The sequence below is a fragment of the Podarcis cretensis genome (genome assembly GCF_951804945.1).
Source record: "Podarcis cretensis genome assembly, chromosome: 16".
NCBI classification, from domain to species: Eukaryota; Metazoa; Chordata; class Lepidosauria; order Squamata; family Lacertidae; genus Podarcis; species Podarcis cretensis.
The window spans coordinates 19,284,967-19,305,503 of record NC_137186.1 but is presented as its reverse complement, the minus strand read 5'-3'; the positions used below and the strand labels follow the sequence as shown (position 1 = coordinate 19,305,503).

General features: G+C 43.7%; 1 protein-coding gene and 1 long non-coding RNA gene across 5 annotated transcripts; one reads left to right on the top strand and one right to left on the bottom strand.

Moving 5' to 3' along the window:
- Window positions 1-951: 951 nt before the first annotated feature.
- Window positions 952-12,313, top strand: LOC307204864 (arylacetamide deacetylase-like 4). 4 transcript variants are annotated; one of them, XM_079956938.1, is made up of 5 exons: window positions 952-1,301; window positions 6,737-6,850; window positions 8,201-8,344; window positions 9,866-9,929; window positions 11,430-12,313. In XM_079956938.1, the coding sequence occupies exons 3-5, from the start codon at window positions 8,218-8,220 to the stop codon at window positions 12,202-12,204; spliced, it is 966 nt and encodes a 321-aa protein (XP_079813064.1). In that variant the 5' UTR covers window positions 952-1,301; window positions 6,737-6,850; window positions 8,201-8,217; the 3' UTR covers window positions 12,205-12,313. The 4 variants fall into 4 exon arrangements, with proteins under 4 accessions (XP_079813064.1, XP_079813063.1, XP_079813062.1 ...); XM_079956936.1 differs by having other exon boundaries at window positions 1,005-1,301; window positions 8,128-8,344; XM_079956937.1 differs by lacking the exon at window positions 6,737-6,850 and having other exon boundaries at window positions 992-1,301.
- LOC307205088 lies at window positions 12,182-12,615 on the bottom strand. Its single transcript, XR_013833853.1, has 2 exons — window positions 12,461-12,615; window positions 12,182-12,316 (listed from the first exon to the last, which is right to left on the bottom strand). It is a non-coding gene; the product is annotated as an uncharacterized lncRNA (long non-coding RNA).
- Window positions 12,616-20,537: the final 7,922 nt, after the last annotated feature.

Sequence of the window (20,537 nt, the reverse complement as noted above, 5' to 3'; positions counted from 1 at the left end):
ATCATTATTACCAAGTCATCCGCGAACGCTTTGATCTTATATTCGTTCCGACCGATTGTCACACCCTTTATTTCCTTATTTTGCCTAATCGAATTCAAAAGTACTTCTAATACCGTTATGAAAAGTAACGGTGAGAGTGGGCAACCCTGTCTTGTTCCTTTTTGTATCTTTATCTCTTCTGTGACTACATTATTTATAATCAGTTTGGCTTTTTGTTCTGTGTAGATTGCTTTTATTCCGTTAAGAAACTCTTTACCAATCTCCATATATTCTAAATTTCTCAGCATAAAATCCCATGTTATGTTATCGAATGCCTTTTCGGCATCAACAAACATCATTATGGCTTGTTTATCAATCCTAACAGACAGATATTCCATCATCTGTTAGGTCCTTTCCACTTTTGTCCTTTATTATGGAAAACTTTGTACGAAATGTTCCTTTCATATCTCCAATTTTCTTGAACAGATCTCTGGTTCTTCCCATTCTATTGCTTTCCTCTATTTCTTTGCATTGCTTGTTTAAGAAGGTCTTCTTGTCTCTCCTTGCTATTCCAAAAGCAGACACACCCAAAAATAGTAAGACCGAAGCTTATATCCCTTATACCCGAGGCAGGTTCCCTCCTGTTTCCCCATTGGCTGGGTATGTGCAGGGTTTACAGCCTATCACATCCGCCCAATTAAAATACTAAAATCCCCCCCCCCTTTGTTGACATCTCCCATTACTCTGCATTTGATGACCATTCCTCCTAATTTCTTTTTCTCCTTCTTTGGTCTGTGTTCCTATGCTTTTACACATTGACTCAAGCAATAAAGCCACATACTGATAACCCCTGGGCATAAGCAAGCTCTATATTTGCTGAAGCATGCATCCATTTCAACTGTCAGCCAACCTGTTTTCGGGCATTCTAACCACGAGTCATTCTAAAGATAAGCTGTTAAGCAAGTCTATGGTTAGCCTGCACAATATTACCACATTCCTAAACCATTTGTTTTCTTCTCAGCTGAGAGATTAAGTGGGTTGTCCGAGGATGTCCTCTTGCAGGTGACATCGACTGTTCTTGTATAAAAGCCACCAGCATTGTCTAAGGCAAAGTCCTTGTCTCTGTGCCTCTGAGTTGAAGGGAAATGGCATTTGGTGGAACTCTGTGGATGCTGATATTATATACACCTATTTTCATTCATTTCTTGCTGTTAGTGTGGGGAGTTTCTTATGCTCTTGCCAGGACCCACATGCCTCGAGGAATGAGCCGTCCTGCACCATTGGTACTTTTAAATCTCTTAGTGGGATATGGATTTGTACTGGTAAGTTTATTTTACATATATTACAGGGATGAAGCGACACCTCTATAAAAAGGGCTGCAACATTTGAAATATTTTAGTTTAGAGAAAAGGCAAATAAGATGGACTGTTTCAAGAAGTGTCAGAAAGACATATCAAAATTTGTCTGGCAGGGCAAACAGCCCAGAATTAAATTTAAGATTTTAACTGATGCAAAGGATAGAGGGGGGTTTGCCCTGCCGGACTTAAGACTCTATTATGAATCGGCAGCTTTTTGCTGGTTGAAACACTGGCTACTTCTTGAGAACACAGACATTTTGGATCTGGAAGGGTATGACAATAGCTTTGGTTGGCATGCATATTTATGGTACGACAAGGCAAAGGTGTATAAAGGCTTTAAAAACCATATTGTAAGGAAAGCATTGTATAATGTTTGGATTAGATACAAAGATTTGTTGGAAAGTAAAACCCCCAGGTGGGTGTCACCAATGGAAGCTAGGGAAGTAAAAAAGCTTAATATGGACTCTAAATGGCCAAAATATTATGAAATTCTAGAATATGATGGTGAAAGGGTTAAACTTCAGAGTTATGAGAAATTAAAGCCCAAGGTTCGAGATTGGTTGCACTATCATCAGATAAATGAGACATTCAAACAGGACAGGAAAGTAGGATTCCAGAAAGAGAGGTCAAAACTAGAAACAGAATTGTTGGAACCCAATACTAAGAATTTATCAAAAATGTATAACTTGCTGTTGAAATGGAATACACAGGATGAAACGGTGAAATCAGCTATGATTAAATGGGCACAAGATATTGGTCATGATATTATGTTTGCTGACTGGGAACAGTTATGGACCACCGGTATTAAATTTACTGCATGTAATGCTTTAAAAGAAAATATTATGAAAATGATCTATCGGTGGTACATGACCCCCGTCAAGCTTGCAAAAATTTATCACCTGCCTAACAATAAGTGTTGGAAATGTAATGAGACTGAAGGCACTTTTTACCACCTTTGGTGGACCTGCCCAAAGGTTAAAGCTTTCTGGGAAATGATCTATAATGAAATTAAGAAGGTCCTTAGGTGGACTTTTCCTAAGAAACCAGAGGCTTTTCTCTTGGGTATGGTTGGCCAATTGGTGTTAAAGAAGGATAGGATTTTCTTTATGTATGCCACCACAGCAGCAAGAATTCTACTGGCAAAGTATTGGAAGATGCAAGAACTACCTACTCTGGAAGAATGGCAAACAAAGGTGATGGACTTTATGGGACTGGCTGAGATGACGGGCAGAATCCGCGACCAGGGGAAGGAGACAGTGGAAGAGGACTGGAAGAAATTTAAAATATATCTCAAAAACTATTGCAAAATTGAGGAATGTTAAGATGTCAGGGGGTAAGAGGTAAAGAATTGCAGCAGTAACTAAAAAACTAAAGGAAACTTTATGAAAGGGAATTAAGACAATTGACTTAAGGGTTGCTAAAGAATCACTAAACAAGGATGCAGGGATGGGGAGGTATGGGGAAGTCAAAAGAAAGAAGGGTATGAAATGATGATTTTGAAGTTATATTGGTCTAATTGTTTTGTGTGTTTTGATTTTCTTGTTTTTCTTCTGTTTGTCTTGTTCTGTTTTTATTATGTGTTTGAAAAACGAATAAAAATTATTTAAAAAAAAAAAGAGAAAAGGCAAGTAAGAGGCGACGTGATAGAAATGTTTAAGATTATGGAGAAAATAGAGAGAGAAAGGTTTTCCTCCTTCTCTCACAACACTAGAACTTGTAGACAACCCAATGAAGCTGAATGTTGGAAGATTCAGGACAGATGGAAGAAAGGACTTCTTCACACATAATATATTCAGTCCATGGAAGTCACTCTCACAAGAGGCAGTGATGGCTGCCAAGTTGAATAGCTTCCAACGAGAAATAGAGAAATTCATGGAGGCAATAGCTATGGATGCTTATTAACTAGCTCTGGCTCTAGAGATGGAGGCAGCAATGCTTCTGAGCACCAGTTGCTGGAAAACACAGGAGGGGAGAGGGCTCCTGTGCTTGGGTCCGGGTTTGTGGGTTTCCCATTGGGGCACCTGGTTGACAGCTGCGAGATGCTGGACTAGATGGGCCATTGTCCTAATCCAGCAGGCTCTGCTTTGAGGCGTTCCCAAAGTAAAGGAAGGATTGAACTCTGATTATGAAAATACACACAGAGGCTTGAACCAGCAAGACTGGTTGCGTATAATAATAATTCCTGTCCACCCACCCAGGTTGTTTTATTCACAAAAGAACTTTTGTCACCGTGTTTGGAAGAAGCAATCAGATTTCCTCTGAGCATTTCAACAAACCCCACGTGGGGACAGGGGCGCCGACTTATAAAAAATATTGGGGGGGGGGCGGGGGCCCATACCGACTTATAAAAAATATTGGGGGGGCCCAAGACCTCCAAACCGCTGCTGCTGGGGGAACGAAAGGGGCGAGCCCCGGGCTGCCCCGACCTTAAGTGAACCTGTGAGGGCCCGCCCTTTGCGGCAGCCGATTGGCTGCCGCCGTGGGCGGTGAATATTAATGAGCTAGGGGGAATCCCCGCTTCTCGCGGGGCTGACGCCAGCCCCGCGAGATTGTTGATGGGTCGAGAGCCCGCAACCCCACCCCCTCTCTAGATCGGGAGTGGCTTTGTTTTAACTCATTACTGAATGTATTTTAAAAGGTAACTATCATCAAACAAGGAAAATAAAAAATACCAACATAATTTTGTGATTTTACAAAGCATAATATAACTAATAATTTTCTTAAATTATTGGGGGGGGCGGACCCCCCCAAACGAATTTTTGAGGGGGCTCGGGCCCCCTCAGGCCCCATGGAGTTGGCGCCTATGCGTGGGGACAAAGTTAACCTACAAAAACTAATTACCGTTAGCATGCATATTTCTGGGGTAAACAAAACAGAACTACAAAGGAGTGCATCCAGCAACCCTGGAAGTCACAAGCAAGCAATATACATGATAAGAAGGAGGCCAGGAGGCCAGGGATCATTATCACCTTCATGTGAGATCTATTTCCCGGCCCTAAGATTAACATCTTACAATTAACATATCAGAAAAGCTACATCAAAAGAACCTGCCCACTATCTTTCACAGCCCAGGATGCATGCCTGGCATAGCTGTTAACTTTCAGATTTGAAAATAAGGGATCAGTAGCTTGAATAAGGGATTACAGGTCCCAAAGTAAAGAGCTCAGCTAATCTGTAGGTGGGCTTTTGCCCTTGCAAACAATCGCAGCACCCTCTTTTCATGTTTCAGTCATTTTGTAATGTACTGCCACCCAGTGGCCTTCCTGGCAAATTGTTTTTTTTTTTTAAAAAAGATATTTATTTTGGTTTTATATAATAAAACAAATATTACAATCAAACAAAACAGAAAAGAAGTACAATAAAAAGCAACATAATCCAACAGAGCTAAAAAAAAACACAGTAAAGAACATATGACAGAAAAAATAAAAAAGAGCAGAAAATAAAGAAAATTAGTTTTTGGATTCTTATCTTTATAACCCTCTTTCCTGACTTCCTCACGTCTCCCTTTCCTGCATTCCCCTTTACACAATCAAATTCAGCAGCTCCTTAAAGGTAAAGGTAAAGGTACCCCTGCCCGTACGGGCCAGTCTTGCCAGACTCTGGGGTTGGTGCGCCCATCTCACTCAAGAGGCCGGGGGCCAGCGCTGTCCGGAGACACTTCCGGGTCACGTGGCCAGCGTGACATCGCTGCTCTGGCGAGCCAGAGCCGCACACGGAAACGCTGTTTACCTTCCCGCTGGTAAGCGGTCCCTATTTATCTACTTGCACCCGGGGGTGCTTTCGAACTGCTAGGTTGGCAGGCGCTGGGACCGAACGACGGGAGCGCACCCCGCCGCAGGGATTCGAACCGCCGACCTTTCGATCGGCAAGCCCTAGGCACTGAGGCTTTTACCCACAGCGCCACCTGCGTCCCATCAGCAGCTCCTTACCCTCTTTCACATCTTAATCAATATTATACATTTCAACCTATTATGTCTTCAATTTTCCCTTTCTTTTTAAATCCATTTTTACATGTTCTTTATAACTTAATCCCTTATATCATTTTGTTTAATTTCGACATAATATTACTCTGGCCTTTACACCCTTCTCTTTTAAAACATTTTTGCATTTTTCTTTTTACCATGTCACTAATGCCATATTATCTTTATATCCAACATCATTTTAACATTCAAACATTTTACAATGTTTTTGTAGGTATTCTTTGAACTTCTTCCAGTCCTCTTCCACCGACTCTTCTCCCAGGTCTTGGATTCTGCCAGTCATTTCTGCCAATTCCATATAGTCTATCACTTGCATCCGCCATTCTTCCAGAGTGGGCAAATCTTGTGTCTTCCAATACTTTGCGATGAGTATTCTTGCTGCGGTTGTTGCATACATAAAGAATGTTCTATCTTTCTTTGGCACCAATTGGCCGACAATGCCCAGAAGGAAGGCCTCTGGTTTCTTAGGAAAGGTATATTTAAATACCTTTTTTAGTTCATTATAGATCATTTCCCAGAAAGCCTTAACCTTTGGGCATGTCCACCAAAGGTGAAAGAATGTTCCCTCAGTTTCTTTACATTTCCAGCATTTGTTATCAGGCGCCTTCCTGGCAAATTGCATCAGGTAATTCAGAGGTGGATCCCAACATAACCTTTCCTTGCTTCTCTCTTTTTTTTTTTTTTTTTTTGGAAATAATTTTTATTAACAGTCCAATCAAATCACATTAATTCCAAATCACATTAGTTCCAAATTATACAGCCAAATTTTTAAAATTTTATTGGGGGTACCCATACTTCGCGCTCCGAAAGGGATCCAAACATCGCTCTTGCTGCTGCTTTAATTTCACAGTTCTATCCAGTTCTGTCCAGATAGTCTCCTTATTATTTTCCTCATCTTTTTATTGTAATCATATATTCCTTTCTTTATGATCTCTGATAATCTTCACAAGCGGGTTGAAAACAAACATATCCTGTGTGGATTTTACACTCTCCAGGAGCCATATCACATAAAGGACAGCCACCATTTCCACACCTCCATAAAAAACATTCATACAGTCTGTCCGTGATTTCCACCGGCCTGCGAATCTGTATCTCAGGGGGCCCTGCCAGGTCAAATTCACATTCTGATAACCATACATTCACATTCCGATGACCACGGTCCTCCTCCCCCCCCGTCCTCCTGTGGGCAGGCCGACTTGACGAATCTCCATTTGAAACTGCGTCACAAAGCTTTCCTTCCATTCCCGATATTCCCACCAGCCTCTCTTTGATCAATAATTCATTTCCACACAGCTTTTAATCTCCAGTTTGTGATTAGTAATTTGCAACAATTCTTTCTCTCTGGGAGGGAGGATTATTGGGGACTCACATAAGACAAAAAAAAGAAAAGTTTTTTCCTCCCCCCCCTTTCCATTTCAGTCTGACATACCAATCTTTTAATGATGAGTCTTCACTTGATTTATTGTCCAGCCCGTCGCTCCGCACACAGAGATCCCATTAATCAGCAGTCTTTAAACCCGATCTTCACTTGAAGTATGTGCATTTGCTTCTTTATCCAATTATATATTTCGAAGTAATGCAAACCAGTGCACGATCAGAGACAGCGTCCGGGAGAGCGGCCCCACCCGAGGGCTTTGTGCCAAGTGCCCGGTCACCCCCTTCTTTCGAATCCGGGGGTGAATTATGGGCACAGCTGGCAAGGCAGTCCCCCCCATTCCCTGGGGGGGGGCAAGGGAGGCTGCATACTCCCATGTCAGCCTCTTAATTGCCTCGTGTGGGTCGGAGAGATGTTATTGTTGGCTATCTTCCAATGAGCCCCCTGGTGGCCCCCCCACGTTTCCTTGCTTCTCATTCCGCCCCCCTGACCGTTGCTTGGTAAGTGCTGCAGTTACTTTCCATAAGCAGACCTTTCTCCTTTCCCCAGACCAGCTCCGCCAGGGCTATTGCTCACTTCCAAGCCTCAATATTACCACACCATCACCTCTCCGCTGGGAAGCGCTGAGCAAAGGCGAGTCCCCAGGCAACGCGGCCGATTTGATCGGCACAAGGCATGCAAGCTCCATCCCCCAGTCGTTCTTAGACTCCTTATTGGGTGAGCAACGCAACCAAGCAACACAGTTGGAGCCTCCCTCCTCCCTGGCTGGCAGGGAGGGAGGGAGAGGAGCTGCTTCCTTTGAAACCTGGGAAATTTAAGGGACATCATCAATCCAGGACAGCAGCGGGAAATGGCGCTGGGATAAGGGAGTTTCCCGCCAAATAAGGGACGGTTGACAGCTGTGATGCCTAGCAAAGCAACTGGCAGCTGGGCTGTGTACGCAAGCAGAGAGAAATGGACAGTAGAGGAAATGGCCAGAGATGCAGAGGGTTGTGGGATTTGATCAGAAATTACTGTCAATGAATTAAACCCAATCAACACCATGCTTTCACAGCTGACACAATGGCTTGAGGCATATTTTATAATTCCTCATAGTAATCCCATCTGATCCCCACACTCTGGATATTTGCACTCCTACACTGCTTAGGTTGTTATGCACTCCAGTGGATTTATCCTGAGGAGTACTAGCACTGAATACCCTCAATTTGTGTTGCATCTTAAGGTTTGAAATAACAGGAAGCATACTAGGAAAGGGGAGTGGGCAGGGGATTCACTTCTGGGCTGCTCAAAGAGAATAATTTTCCATCCCAAGAGGAAGGAAAGGATAAACAGTGCAGTCATCTCCCATGCACGGTTTCTGTTCCATAGGCAATACATATATGCAATACATATATCTAATGCTGATTTAAAATGCTAAATGGTTTGGTTTAAACAGGGAGGAATTCTGGAAAAACTGGGCATCTGCCATAGATATTCCATACTCAGGATCCTAAACCTACTCATTCCAGAAGTGAAGGACCCAAAAATGATCACAAGGGACCTGGTTTTTGATGGGGTGCCTGTGAGGCTGTACTGGCCCAAGACATCACCTGCTGGGAAGAGGAAAGGAATCATCTATCTTCATGGAGGGGTTGCACTATTTGCAAGCATCCGTAAGTTCTTTGAAATGGTTCACTTTGTTGTTTGTGGAGAATTTGGGGTGATACTTTAATGTAAAGGTCATGAAATGTTTGCTATGGAGGGGTGGGGGTGGTTTGTGCTGCCTCTGGGTTTTTATTTTTAGCTTTATGAATACTGCTACAAAAGTTGGGCACCACCTCCACTCTCTGCCAAACCAGTAGTATGGGATGATGAGAATTGTAGTTTAAGAACAGTTGGAGACCCAAGCTTGGGAAACACCGCTCTAAAGACACTCTTTTCCTGAAAACTCAACCCCCCCCCATTGCCATGAGTCTGACAACCTCTTTCTGCTCAGGCCCAAGAATTCCTCACATATGTGCCACCAGCCCCTTTGTCATGTTAAGGCCTCTATCCAAGTGAGGCACTGACTTGGAAAGTGTTTTTTCCGCTGGCCTCCAATCTTCCCTTCAATACTCCAAATCAGGCATAGGCAAACTCCGGCCCTCCAGATGTTTGGGACTACAATTCCCATATCCCTAGCTAACAGGACCAGTGATCAGGGAGGATGGGAATTGTAGTCCCAAACATCTGGAGGGCCGGAGTTTGCCTATGCCTGCTCCAAATAATAATCAACTTATTAATTTCTAAGGTTTAGGGTGGTCTCCCCCCAAATCTATAACAATATAAAGAATAACAACAAACAATGTCAATAACCTGTGCCTACACACAGTTTAAAAGGCCGTCTATTGGTTAATTAGCCAAAGGCACCTGACGATATGAAACGAAGGCGCCAGGTGAGTCTCCCGGGGGAGAGCATTCCACAAACAGGGAGCCACAACAGTTCTGGGCTTGGGCCCAGAAACAAATTGGCAGCCAATACAGTCACACCAGGATTGGCATTATATGCTCAAACCACGGTGGGCAACCTGGCTGCTGAATTGCGCACCAGCTGAAGTTTCTGAACTGTAGGCAGCTTAACATGGCAGGATGGGATTGTGTGGTAAGAAAACAGGGCTGAGCCTTCCTGTTCCAGAGATGTCTGGTTCTGTATTAATTCCTAATGTCAAGGTCAATGAAAAATGCCAAAGAAGGTATTTGTGCTTCGTACTTCAATGGACTTCTATGAAAGGTGTTCCAGAGATGGTCAGAATTAATTTGAAAGAAGCCCAAAAATGTGGTCTGAGGTTTGTTTGGCCCTGTTCTGACTTATTCACATATTTACACGTTCATTCTGCATGGAGGGAGTCCATGGTCATCTCAAGCAGGGCTTGTTCCCACAGCTGTGCAGCACTGGAGTCAAAGGCATCTTTCCCAGCCAGCCTTTAGCTAGCCAGTCCAAAATGGATCCCAGTCTTTGTTCTTCCTAGCACACCTTGCTTTAAAAGTAGGGATTTTTTGGTTCTCTTCTGAGTTTTACCCATTGAAACTGTGGATCAGGAGGGAACAAAATGTACATAATGGTTTTCAACTAGTGATGCCCCATTTATAAAGGGTTCAGTTCAGCTTAGTTGTTGCCAAAGGAGACTCGTTAAAGGTTGTGTGCCTTTTTCCAGGAACTTCTGAAAGGATCTGCTATTCGCTTGCCCACGGAACCGACTCAGTGGTTATGTGTGTTGAGTAAGTATCTTCACGCTTCAGTTTCTAACCCTTCCACATGAGCCCAGAAAACGGCTGATTTTGCCAACATCGTGAATTTGCCAACCTTTAGAATGGGTGTTCACCTTTGTATTTTGATTTTTATGCCTTTGGACCCAGTCCCTCTGGCTTTAAGATGCTGGATCAGGCCAAAGGGGGCCCAACATCCTGTTCTCACGGTGGCCAACCAAATATCCCAATGAAAAGCCCACAAGCTGGACCCAGACACAGGAGCACTGCTCCCAGTTGCAATGTACATCATCTGGTATTCAGAAGCATTACTGCCTGTGATAGTGGAGATGGCCCATCGGCCTTGTGACTAGTATTCATGGATAACCTCATCCACCATGAGAGGCTAATATGGCGTCTCAATCTATGCTAGTTCTGTCTGTTGCAATTATCTCTATCCTGCCTTTCAGGACAAAAGTCCTTCCAAGGCGTCATATAAGGAACATTAAACTACTCTTACATAAAACTAGATAAATGCTTTTGTCCCTCTCTCTTAACTCTAGAACATGTGGACATTCAATGAAGCTGAATGCTAGAAGATTCACCTAAAAGAAAGTACTTCTTTACGCAGTGTGTAGTTCAGCTGTGGAACTCATTCCCTCAGGAGGCAATGATGGCCTCCAACTTGGGTGGCTTTAAAAGAGGATTAGACAAATGCACACGGTATAAGACTACCAGTGGCTACTAGCCATGATGGCTATAGCCTGCATTTGCAGGTGGAGACAGTGTCCTTCTGAATGCCAGTTGCTGGAAGCTGTGGGAGGGAAGAGCACCACAGGATTCATGTTCTGATTGTGAGTTTCTCCAATGATTGACCACTGGCCACTGAGAACAGGATGTGAACTAGCATTATATTACCATGGAAAACCTCAGGCACTGGGGCTCAATGCTCCACTCCAGGCCTCTTCAGTTCTCCCTAAAGAGCCAGTGTGGTGTAGTGGTTAAGAGCGGTGGACTCGTAATCTGGTGAACCGGGTTCGCATCCCCGCTCCTCCACATGCAGCTGCTGGGTGACCTTGGGCTAGTCACACTTCTTTGAAGTCTCTCAGCCCCACTCACCTCACAGAGTGTTTGTTGTGGAGGAGGAAGGGAAAGGAGAATGTTAGCCGCTTTGAGACTCCTTAGGGTAGTGATAAAGCAGGATATCAAATCCAAACTCCTCCTCTTCCCTCTGAAATCACCGCAGACCCCCACCTCTGCACCATTGCCCCTCTTTTGCACCCTCCTTGAGTGGCATCTGCCTGACTGGAATTTGTCTTGCTTGCATGAAGGCAGGGGTGCCAACCTGAGTAAATATTGGCCCCCCCCCCGGTAAGTCCCATATTGCATAAATGATCACATGACATGGAGCACATAACCATTTGAATGGAAATGTCAATCAGCTTAGGGGGACCCAGCCTCCTTGGGGGTGCTGAAGGTACCTCAGCCCGAAGTATGATGTCAAATGTTGATGATATCTTGTTTTTTCTTTAGATTTCGTTTAGCTCCTGAGCATCCATATCCAGTCCCTGTACAGGACTGTTTAACTGCTGTAATACATTTTATGAAAAATGCAGAGGAATACGGAGTGGACCCCAACTGCATTACCATTGTTGGGGAGAGTAGTGGAGGCACTTTTGCTGCAGCCATTTGCCAAGAACTGGTGACCAGAGAGGACCTCCCAAAGGTGCGAGCTCAGGTCCTGATCTACCCATTCCTCCAAGCAGTGGACTTCAATTTGCCATCCTATCAGCAAAACCATTCAGTTCCTCCCATGTTCCGGAAAAGAACTGTCAAAGTTGGTTTGACATATCTCACTGGGAAGACAATGAATGTAGATGGAATTCTGAAAGGTGCCCATGTCCCTCCTGATTTGAGAGAGAAATACCAAAAATGGATCAGTGTTGATAACATTCCAGAAGAATTTAAAGCTAGGGGCTATGTTCCTGTAGCACCTGCCCCATTTTCAGAAGAACTTTATGAACAAGTTAAAAGAGGTTATGAGACAATGTTTGCCCCCCTTTTAGCAGAGGATGACATAATCCGCCAGCTCCCAGAGGCTTTCATTCTAACCTGTGAATATGATTTTCTCCGGGACGATGGGCTGTTGTATAAGAAGCGGCTAGAGGACCACGGTGTGCCAGTGACATGGTATCATGTTCAAGATGGATTTCATGGAATAATGGCCATGGCTGGTTTGAAGGCAATTGAATATCCAAGCACACAGAAATGTTTGCAGAATGTAATACAGTTCTTAAAAGGTTTATAGAAATGAATGACATTCTTTGTCTTCCTATGGCAGTATTCCCCTTCTGTGGAGGGAAATATCGTTCCTCATTGTGCCAATCCTGAAGTAAAAAGAAAAAATCTGATCAAAAGTTCTACTCTGTTTAATTTATTGAAATCACCATGGGCTCTGAAGTAAAAAGCAAAGCCCTACTGGATCAAGCCATTGGCTCACTTCATGCAGCATCTTGTTCTCTTTATGTTACATATTTTTTAAATTAATTTTCATACAATTTAACAAATTCAATTCAGTTTCAATACAATATTCCCTCAACATTTTGACTCCTCATTCTTACTTCCATGATGTTCCTGTTCAAATTCTTTGTCTACTAAATGTAATACTCATTTCTATAACAAATATCCAACATTAGATTCCTTTATCATTCTCCTTCCTTTGCTTTTCCGCAGGGGGCCAGTCCACTGTCCCTCAGACCATGTGGTGGGCCAGACTATATTTTGAGGGGGGGGGGATGAACAAATTCCTATGCCCCACAAATAACCCAGAGATGCAATTTAAATAAATGGACACATTCTACTCATGTAAAAACATGCTGGTTCCCAGACCGTCTGTGGGCCGGATTTAGAAAACTTCAGTGGGGAAGAGGGGAGGGTGGGGAAAAAAGCTTTGCAGAGGGATCAAGAGGCGAGAAACTGGAGTCTGGTCCTTCTACAGGTTGGGAAAAGCAGGGTAGGGGGTGGGTAAAAGGTAAAGGTAAAGGGACTCCTGACCATTAGGTCCAGTCGTGACCGACTCTGGGGTTGCGGCGCTCATCTCGCTTTATTGGCCGAGGGAGCCAGAGAACAGCTTCCGGGTCATGTGGCCAGCATGACTAAGCCGCTTCTGGCGAACCAGAGCAGCGCACAGAAATGCTGTTTACCTTCCCGCTGGAGTGGTACCTATTTATCTACTTGCACTTTGGCGTGCTTTCGAACTGCTAGGTTGGCAGGAGCAGGGACCGAGCAACGGGAGCTCACCCCGTCGCAGGGATTCGAACCGCCGACCTTCTGATTGGCAAGTCCTAGGCTCTGTGGTTTAACCCACAGCGCCAGCCGCGTCCCTTATAGAGGGTGGGAGGCTGGCCCAAATCTGAAAACGTGATGCTGCTGTGAAAGGATGTTCTCTTTCTATACCAGTATAGTAAAACATTGGTTCTTTTCTGTGTGGCATTCTGGGAGATTCTGGGAGATTTTGGGAATCACTATTGCCCTCCCTTCTTGCCTTTCTTGAAACACTCAAGCTTCACCTTTTAATCCTATAGCTATCTTTCTATTTTTTTTTTTTATAAATATTTATTGAGATTTTTTAAGTACAAAATGTAAAAATGATAAACAATGTAACATGTATCATAACACATTTTTCAACACTTCTTTGGACTCCCTCACGTCTCCCACTCCCACTTACATCATTGTGACCTTTTTCCAGCAATTTATCATCTTGTTTACATTCTTAAATCTCATTCAATTAATTTAATCTAGTAATTCTCCAAAAATTTTATATTTTCCTCAATCTCACTTATCGTCAAATTCAAATCGAATTCGATGGTAGGCAGTTATTTATGATCTAGCATCCTTCTTAGCCTTCAACCAAATTACAATACTTTTGTAAATAAATCTTGAATTTCTTCCAGTCTTCTTCAACCCTCTCTTCTCCCAGGTCTCGAATTCTACCAGTCATCTCGGCCAGTTGCATATAGTCCATCAGCTGCATCTGCCACTCTTCCAGTGTGGGTAGATCTTGAGTTTTCCAGCTCTTAGCGATAAGTATCCTTGCTGCCGTTGTTGCATACATAAAAAATGTTCGGTCCTTCTTTAACACCTTCTGGCCGACAATGCCCAGAAGGAAGGCCTCTGGTTTCTTAGTGAAGGTATACTTAAATACCTTTTTCAACTCATTATATATCATTTCCCAGAAGGCCTTCACTCTAGGGCAAGTCCACCAGAGGTGAAAGAATGTTCCTTCATGTTCTTTACATTTCCAACATTTATTATCAGACAGATGGTATATTTTGGCAAGTTTAACTGGGGTCATGTACCATCTATATATCATTTTCATTACATTTTCCTTCAAAGCATTACATGCAGTGAAGTTCAGCCCTGTGGTCCACAACCTTTCCCAGTCCTCAAACAAGATATTATGCCCAATATCCTGAGCCCACTTTATCATAACCGATTTAACCATTTCGTCTTGTGTATTCCATTTCAACAGCAAGTTATACATTCTTGATAGTACCTTATTTTTTGGTTCTAACAATTCTGTTTCCAACTTCGATTTCTCCACCTGGAACCCTACCTTTTTGTCATTTTTAAAAACTTCTTTAATCTGAGCGTAATGTAACCAGTCTCGCACTTTATCCTTCATTTTCTCCAAACTCTGCAATTTCCAATTGTCTCCATCTTTTTCTAATATTTCCCAATATTTTGGCCATTTGGCCTCCATATTGGGTCTTTTTCGGGCCTTAGCTTCCAGAGGTGAAAGCCACCTCGGAGTTTTGTTTTCCAATAAGTCTTTGTATTTTGTCCAGACATTAAAAACTGCTTTCCTGACAATATGGTTCTTAAAGACCTTATTGATCTTAACCTTATCGTACCAAAGGTATGCATGCCAACCAAAAGCATTGTTAAAACCTTCCAAGTCCAATACGTCAGTGTCTTCGAGAAGTAGCCAGTCTTTTAGCCAGCAAAAAGCTGCGGCTTCATAGTACAACTTTAAGTCCGGCAGGGCAAAGCCCCCTCTTTCTTTCGCATCAGTTAGTATCTTAAACTTAATTCTGGGCTTTTTGCCCTGCCAGACAAATTTAGATATATCTCTCTGCCACTTCCGGAAGCACTCTGTCTTGTCCACAATCTGCAATGTTTGAAACAAAAACAACATCTTTGGCAATACATTCATCTTAACAGCAGCAATTCGGCCTAACAAAGAAAGCTTCAATTTTGTCCAACTATCCAAGTCTCTCTTAATTTCAGACCAACATTTTTCATAGTTATCCTTAAATAGACTCAGATTCTTTGTTGTTATGTTAACCCCTAGGTACTTTACTTTTTTAACCACAGTTAGTTCTGTTTCTCTCTGAAACCGTTCCGACTCTGTATCTGTCAGATTTTCCCCCAACACCTTAGTTTTCTGTTTATTTAGTTTAAATCCCGCCACCCGACCAAAATCTTGAATCAGTTGTAGTACTCTTTTTGTACTAGATTCTGGCTCCTGCAGGGTCAGAACTAGGTCATCTGCAAAAGCTTTAAGTTTATATTGTTTCGCTCCGACCTGAATCCCTTCCACCAACCGGTCCCCTCTAATCATATTCAACCTATAGCTATCTTTCTAATCCCTCTCTGCACATACCAAAGATGTGCCAGGCACACATTCTTTTCTTTAGTTCACCTAATGTTTACCCTGATATATTTTACTTCAAAATATAATTGATTATGTGCTCTTATGTTATGATCATAACATTAGTAATTGCTTTAGACGTATTATAGTCAATCTTAGTTATAAGTGGATTAAGAGCTTTCATACCTGTCTAAGCTCTACCTTGTTTAACAGTCTTTGAACTAGTAAAGATTAATGTTTATATGTAATCCTGCCTTGTACCCGCCTTATGCAAAGTTAACCAATCAGCAATGAGTTTCTTTGTCTTTATGTTAACCAATCAGCCACCAGCACACTGGTGGCAATGTTTGTAATACTCAATAAAAGAGAGATTCTGGAGGCTTGCCAGGAGGAACGTCTCTCGGATCATTAAAACTCCTTGTCTGTCCTGATTCTCCATTCCTACACTGCTGTCCCTTAGAGCAGCTTGTTATTGGTCCTGGGGAAGGCTGAGAGGAGGCGGGGAGGGGAAACGGGGAACTTTCCTTGGGCAAAGCCAGTTTGAAGAAGAGTCCGCCTGCGCCCGGCAGGCAAGGAAAGGGGGTGGGAGTGGAAACACCCAAACACAGACACGAGGCTTAATTTTTATTATTAGGAGGCATCCGGGGCGTAGGAAGGGGGGTGCGGTGGCGGCAGCCCGCCCTGTGTGTCATCCCTGAGGTGGGGTGGCAAAAGGCACACTGCAGGGGGCTCGCCCTGCTGCCCCATGTGCAGCGGCTCGAGTTGCCGCCATTGCCCACAGCAGATCACCGCGCGCCCCCCAGCTCGCCCCCCCCCCCAGGTGCACGGCATGGCTGCTGCTCCGGGCGTCTGTGCAGCTAACTCCACCACTGCCTGAAGTTTTTGCCCCGAAGCGATGGGCGAGTTTCCAGGTCGGTGTAAAAATGCTCTGAAATGCTGCTGTTTGATTTATTATCCTCTCTTCGAGAGGCCTCTCCCCCCACTCTCTATCTCCAAATGCCTGGGTGGGTAGAATCCTTCATATCGAGTTGTCCTACCCGGTACACTTACTCAGAAATGTATCCCATTGGTTTTAGAGTTTACTCACAAGTAAGGTGAAAGGGTCGCAGCTCACATGCAATTAATTATGCCAGGCATAGGCAAACTTGGCCTTCCAGCTGTTTTGGGAGTACAACTCCCATCATCCCTAGCTAACAGGACCTGTGGTCAGGGATGATGGGAACTGTAGTCTCAAAACATCTGGAGGGCCCAGTTTGCCTAGGTCTGAGTTATACTTTACCAGACTTTTGCTACACTACTGCTAGTCATAATCAAAACAAAAATAACAAGGTAAAGTTAATCCCAGCAATTAATCCCAGCGATTAATCTGTGTTTTTGTTTTAATTGTGGAGTCATATACAATGGCGAGGACAATTTTATTCTGGTAAATATATGTTGCTAGAAAGCTAATTACTTTGTACCAGGCTTCCTTTCAACATCTCATTAATTTGACTTTCTGCTAAATTGTTTTTATATGCAACAACTGTGGCAAGAGTATTGTAACCCCAGAAATGGAAACAAGAAGAAATTCTGACAAAATAAGAATGGCAGCCAAAATTAATGGACTATGCAGAATTGGGCAAAATGACAGGAAGGATTCGAAACCTGCGGGACCAGAGATTTACAGAAGATTGGAAGAAGTATATGAATTATTTGAAGAGCAACTGTAATCAACAAATTACGCTAGTAGGACTACAAGAAGTTTTGTAAGGAGAAATATATTAAGTGTTACAAAGTAGAAAAAGATAGAGATATTGGTTATGAGTTTGAAATGTAATAGGGAAGATAAGAAATACATACTGAGAGATTAGATTGGAAAATTTTCAGACAGGATTGATGGAAGTCAAAAATTTGAATAAGATGTAAAAGTATGTTTAATTACTGTTGAAAATGATATGTTTAAAAAAAGTAATAAAAATTATATATATTTTTTAAAAAATTGACTTTCTGCCTTATTATCTATGCACCTCTAGGAACCATACAGCTCCGCTGCTTCTGGGACTCCCCTCTCCCTTTGGGCGTACTTGTCTGCAGCGGCGGAGGAAGCCGCTCGGGTACCTGGGGTGGCGTGTTCAGGAGCCTGTTTCCTCCCACTCAACCGCCCTACATCTGGGGGAGAGGCAGCGGGCGGACCGTTTGGGCAGCGCAAAGCCTGCGAGACGCATGACTTGGGCGCACTGCAGGTGCCACAATGTGTACTGCCCGGTATTTTGTCACCCCCTCAGTGGTGACACCCGGGGCGGCTCCTCACCTTCCTTATCAGCTCCAGGCATCCTGCTGCCACTGGATAGAAAGATAAAGGTAAAGGTACCCCTGCCCGTACGGGCCAGTCTTGACAGACTCTGGGGTTGTGCGCCCATCTCACTTAAGAGGCCAGGGGCCAGCGCTGTCCGGAGACACTTCCGGGTCACGTGGCCAGCGTGACATCGCTGCTCTGGCCAGAGCCAGAGCCAGAGCCAGAGCCGCACATGGAAACGCCGTTTACCTTCCCGCTGGTAAGCGGTCCCTATTTATCTACTTGCACCCGGAGGTGCTTTCAAACTGCTAGGTTGGCAGGCGCTGGGACCGAACAGCGGGAGCGCACCCCGCCGCAGGGATTCGAACCGCCGACCTTTCGATCGGCAAGTCCTAGGCGCTGAGGCTTTAACCCACAGCGCCACCTGCGTCCCCGGATAGAAAGATGGAGGGGGACAGAAAGAAGCAGCCTGCTGCAGATGGAGGGAAGTGCTGAGGAAGCAGGGGGAAAGGAGAGCAAATGGAGAAAGAGGAGCGGGATGGGGTTGGGGGGAGGACGAATAGATGCTGGCCTGCAGCTTTATCTTGATCTCAGAATTAACACTGGCAACCTTCCATTTGGATTTCTGCAATGTGTTATGCAAGGAGTTGAATTCTGAAACTTCAGTTAGTACCAATAGTGACTCTTGGGACATAGATTGGCACTTGGCAACAGTGGCGTAGCGTGGGTTGTTTGCACCCAGGGCAAGGCAAGTAATTTGCGCCCCCTAACCCATGGATTTGCGCCCCCTAACCCATGGATTTGCGCCCCCTAACCCTAACCCTCAGATGTTGCGCCCGGTGCGGCTGGCCCCCCCTGCACCCCCCACGCTACGCCACTGCTTGGCAACAGATCCATATCTCATCTGGGCCTGGGTAGATCCCAGTCTGTTTTCAGGTGTGCACGTCTGATCTGAATAGGCCCACGTGCGGAATTCCTTCAGGTATCATGGCCCTAATTTGTGAAGGGTATAGATACCCTTGGGACGCAGGTGGCGCTGTCCACAGAGCCGATCAGAAGGTCGGCGGTTCGAATCCCCGCGACGGGGTGAGCTCCAGTTGCTCGGTCCCTGCTCCTGCCAACCTAGCAGTTCGAAAGCATGTCAAAGTGCAAATAGATAAATAGGGAAGGTAAACGGTGTTCCCGTGCGCTGCTCTGGTTCGCCAGAAGCGGCTTAGTCATGCTGGCCACATGACCCGGAAGCTGTACGCCGGCTCCCTCGACCAGTAAAGCGAGATGAGCGCCGCAACCCCAGAGTCGGCCACGACTGGACCTAATGGTCAGGGGTCCCTTTACCTTTTTTTTAGACACCCTTGCCCTTCAAAGCTGGACCTTAGGATGGTGGGTCCTTCTCTGGGAGCCCCCTGCAGATAGGGTTCAGCAGAGGGCTGCCCTGACCACCCGCTTCTTAACACCTGCTCTTGATATACTGCTTGCACCTCTTTGTTCACTGACTTATTGGCCTGGATGACATTTCAAGGTTCTCCTTGGCAGCTCAAAGTTTGAATTCAAGTGATCAGAAGATGGTGAGATCCAACGACATCTTCTTGCTTGTTGGCCTGATATGGAGAGAGCAGCATAATGTCTTGCCTTTTGTGTGTCCGGGTATCTGGGTTTGATTATAATTCTGTCTAATGTGGGTATAATGAAATGGACCCATTGCACTCCAAAGGACATGGCTTAGCTTTTTGCACAGATGTTTCTCGTTGCTAAATCTTCAAACTCAAGCAGATATTATGTAGCAACATCTGCCTGGAGTTATGATGTGACAATTTTGGGACTTCACATTGAGAAAGGGGGGGGGGAGGAATGGATATTTATTTTTAATATCTTCTGCATATTCAAATTAACTTAATTTATTCTTCTACTTTAAATATATACTCTTTTGAAACTGCAGGTTGTAACAATAATCCTGCCAATGTTCTTATCTGTTTACAATGTATCTGTAAATATTCAATAAACCATTTTCATTCTGTTATAAAAAGTTTGTTATCTGGGTTTTTTATTTTTCTGGTAAGTTTTGCCATTTCTGCATATTCCTTAAGTTTTGTGTATCCATTCTTCCTTTCCTGCGACTTCTACTTCTTTCCATTTTGGGGCAAGTAGCATTATTGCTGCTGTAGTAGCATACACAAACAAGTTTCTATACAGTTTAAGTAGTTTTGTCCCTATAATTCCCAAAAGAAAAATATTGTTTTACAAACATTATTTTAAATATCCTTTTCTATTCATGATATATCATTTCCCAGTAAGCTTTAACCTTACTACAAGACCACCACATGATAAAAAGAACCTTCTTCCTCTTTACATTTTCAACATTTATTTGATTTAGATTTATACATTTTTGCCATTTTTGCCAACGGTTAGATACCATTGATAGTTTATTTTCATATAGTTTTCTCTTAAACCATAGCATGCTGTAAATTTTATATCCATATTCCACCATCGTCCCCATGCTTCCATGTCTATATTATGACCAATTTCTATTGCACTATGTATCATTGGGGATTTTATTTCCTCATCCTTTGTATCCCATTCCAATAATATTTTATACATTATAGATAGCACTTTTACATTCCATTCCAACAGGTCTCTCTCCAGTTGTGATATTTGTTCCCCAGACCCTTGTAGCCTATCTTTCTTAAATACTCCATTCAAATGATGATATAGTATC

What these genes read in the sequence shown, in the direction of transcription:
- LOC307204864 (XM_079956935.1), top strand. Translation starts at nt 1,125, where the DNA reads ATGGCATTTGGTGGAACTCTGTGGATGCTGATATTATATACACCTATT. An exon ending in TGGGATATGGATTTGTACTG is followed by an intron (nt 1,302 to 8,127) that starts GTAAGTTTATTT and finishes TGGTTTAAACAG; the next exon opens with GGAGGAATTCTGGAAAAACT. An exon ending in TCAGTGGTTATGTGTGTTGA is followed by an intron (nt 9,930 to 11,429) that starts GTAAGTATCTTC and finishes TTTTTTCTTTAG; the next exon opens with ATTTCGTTTAGCTCCTGAGC.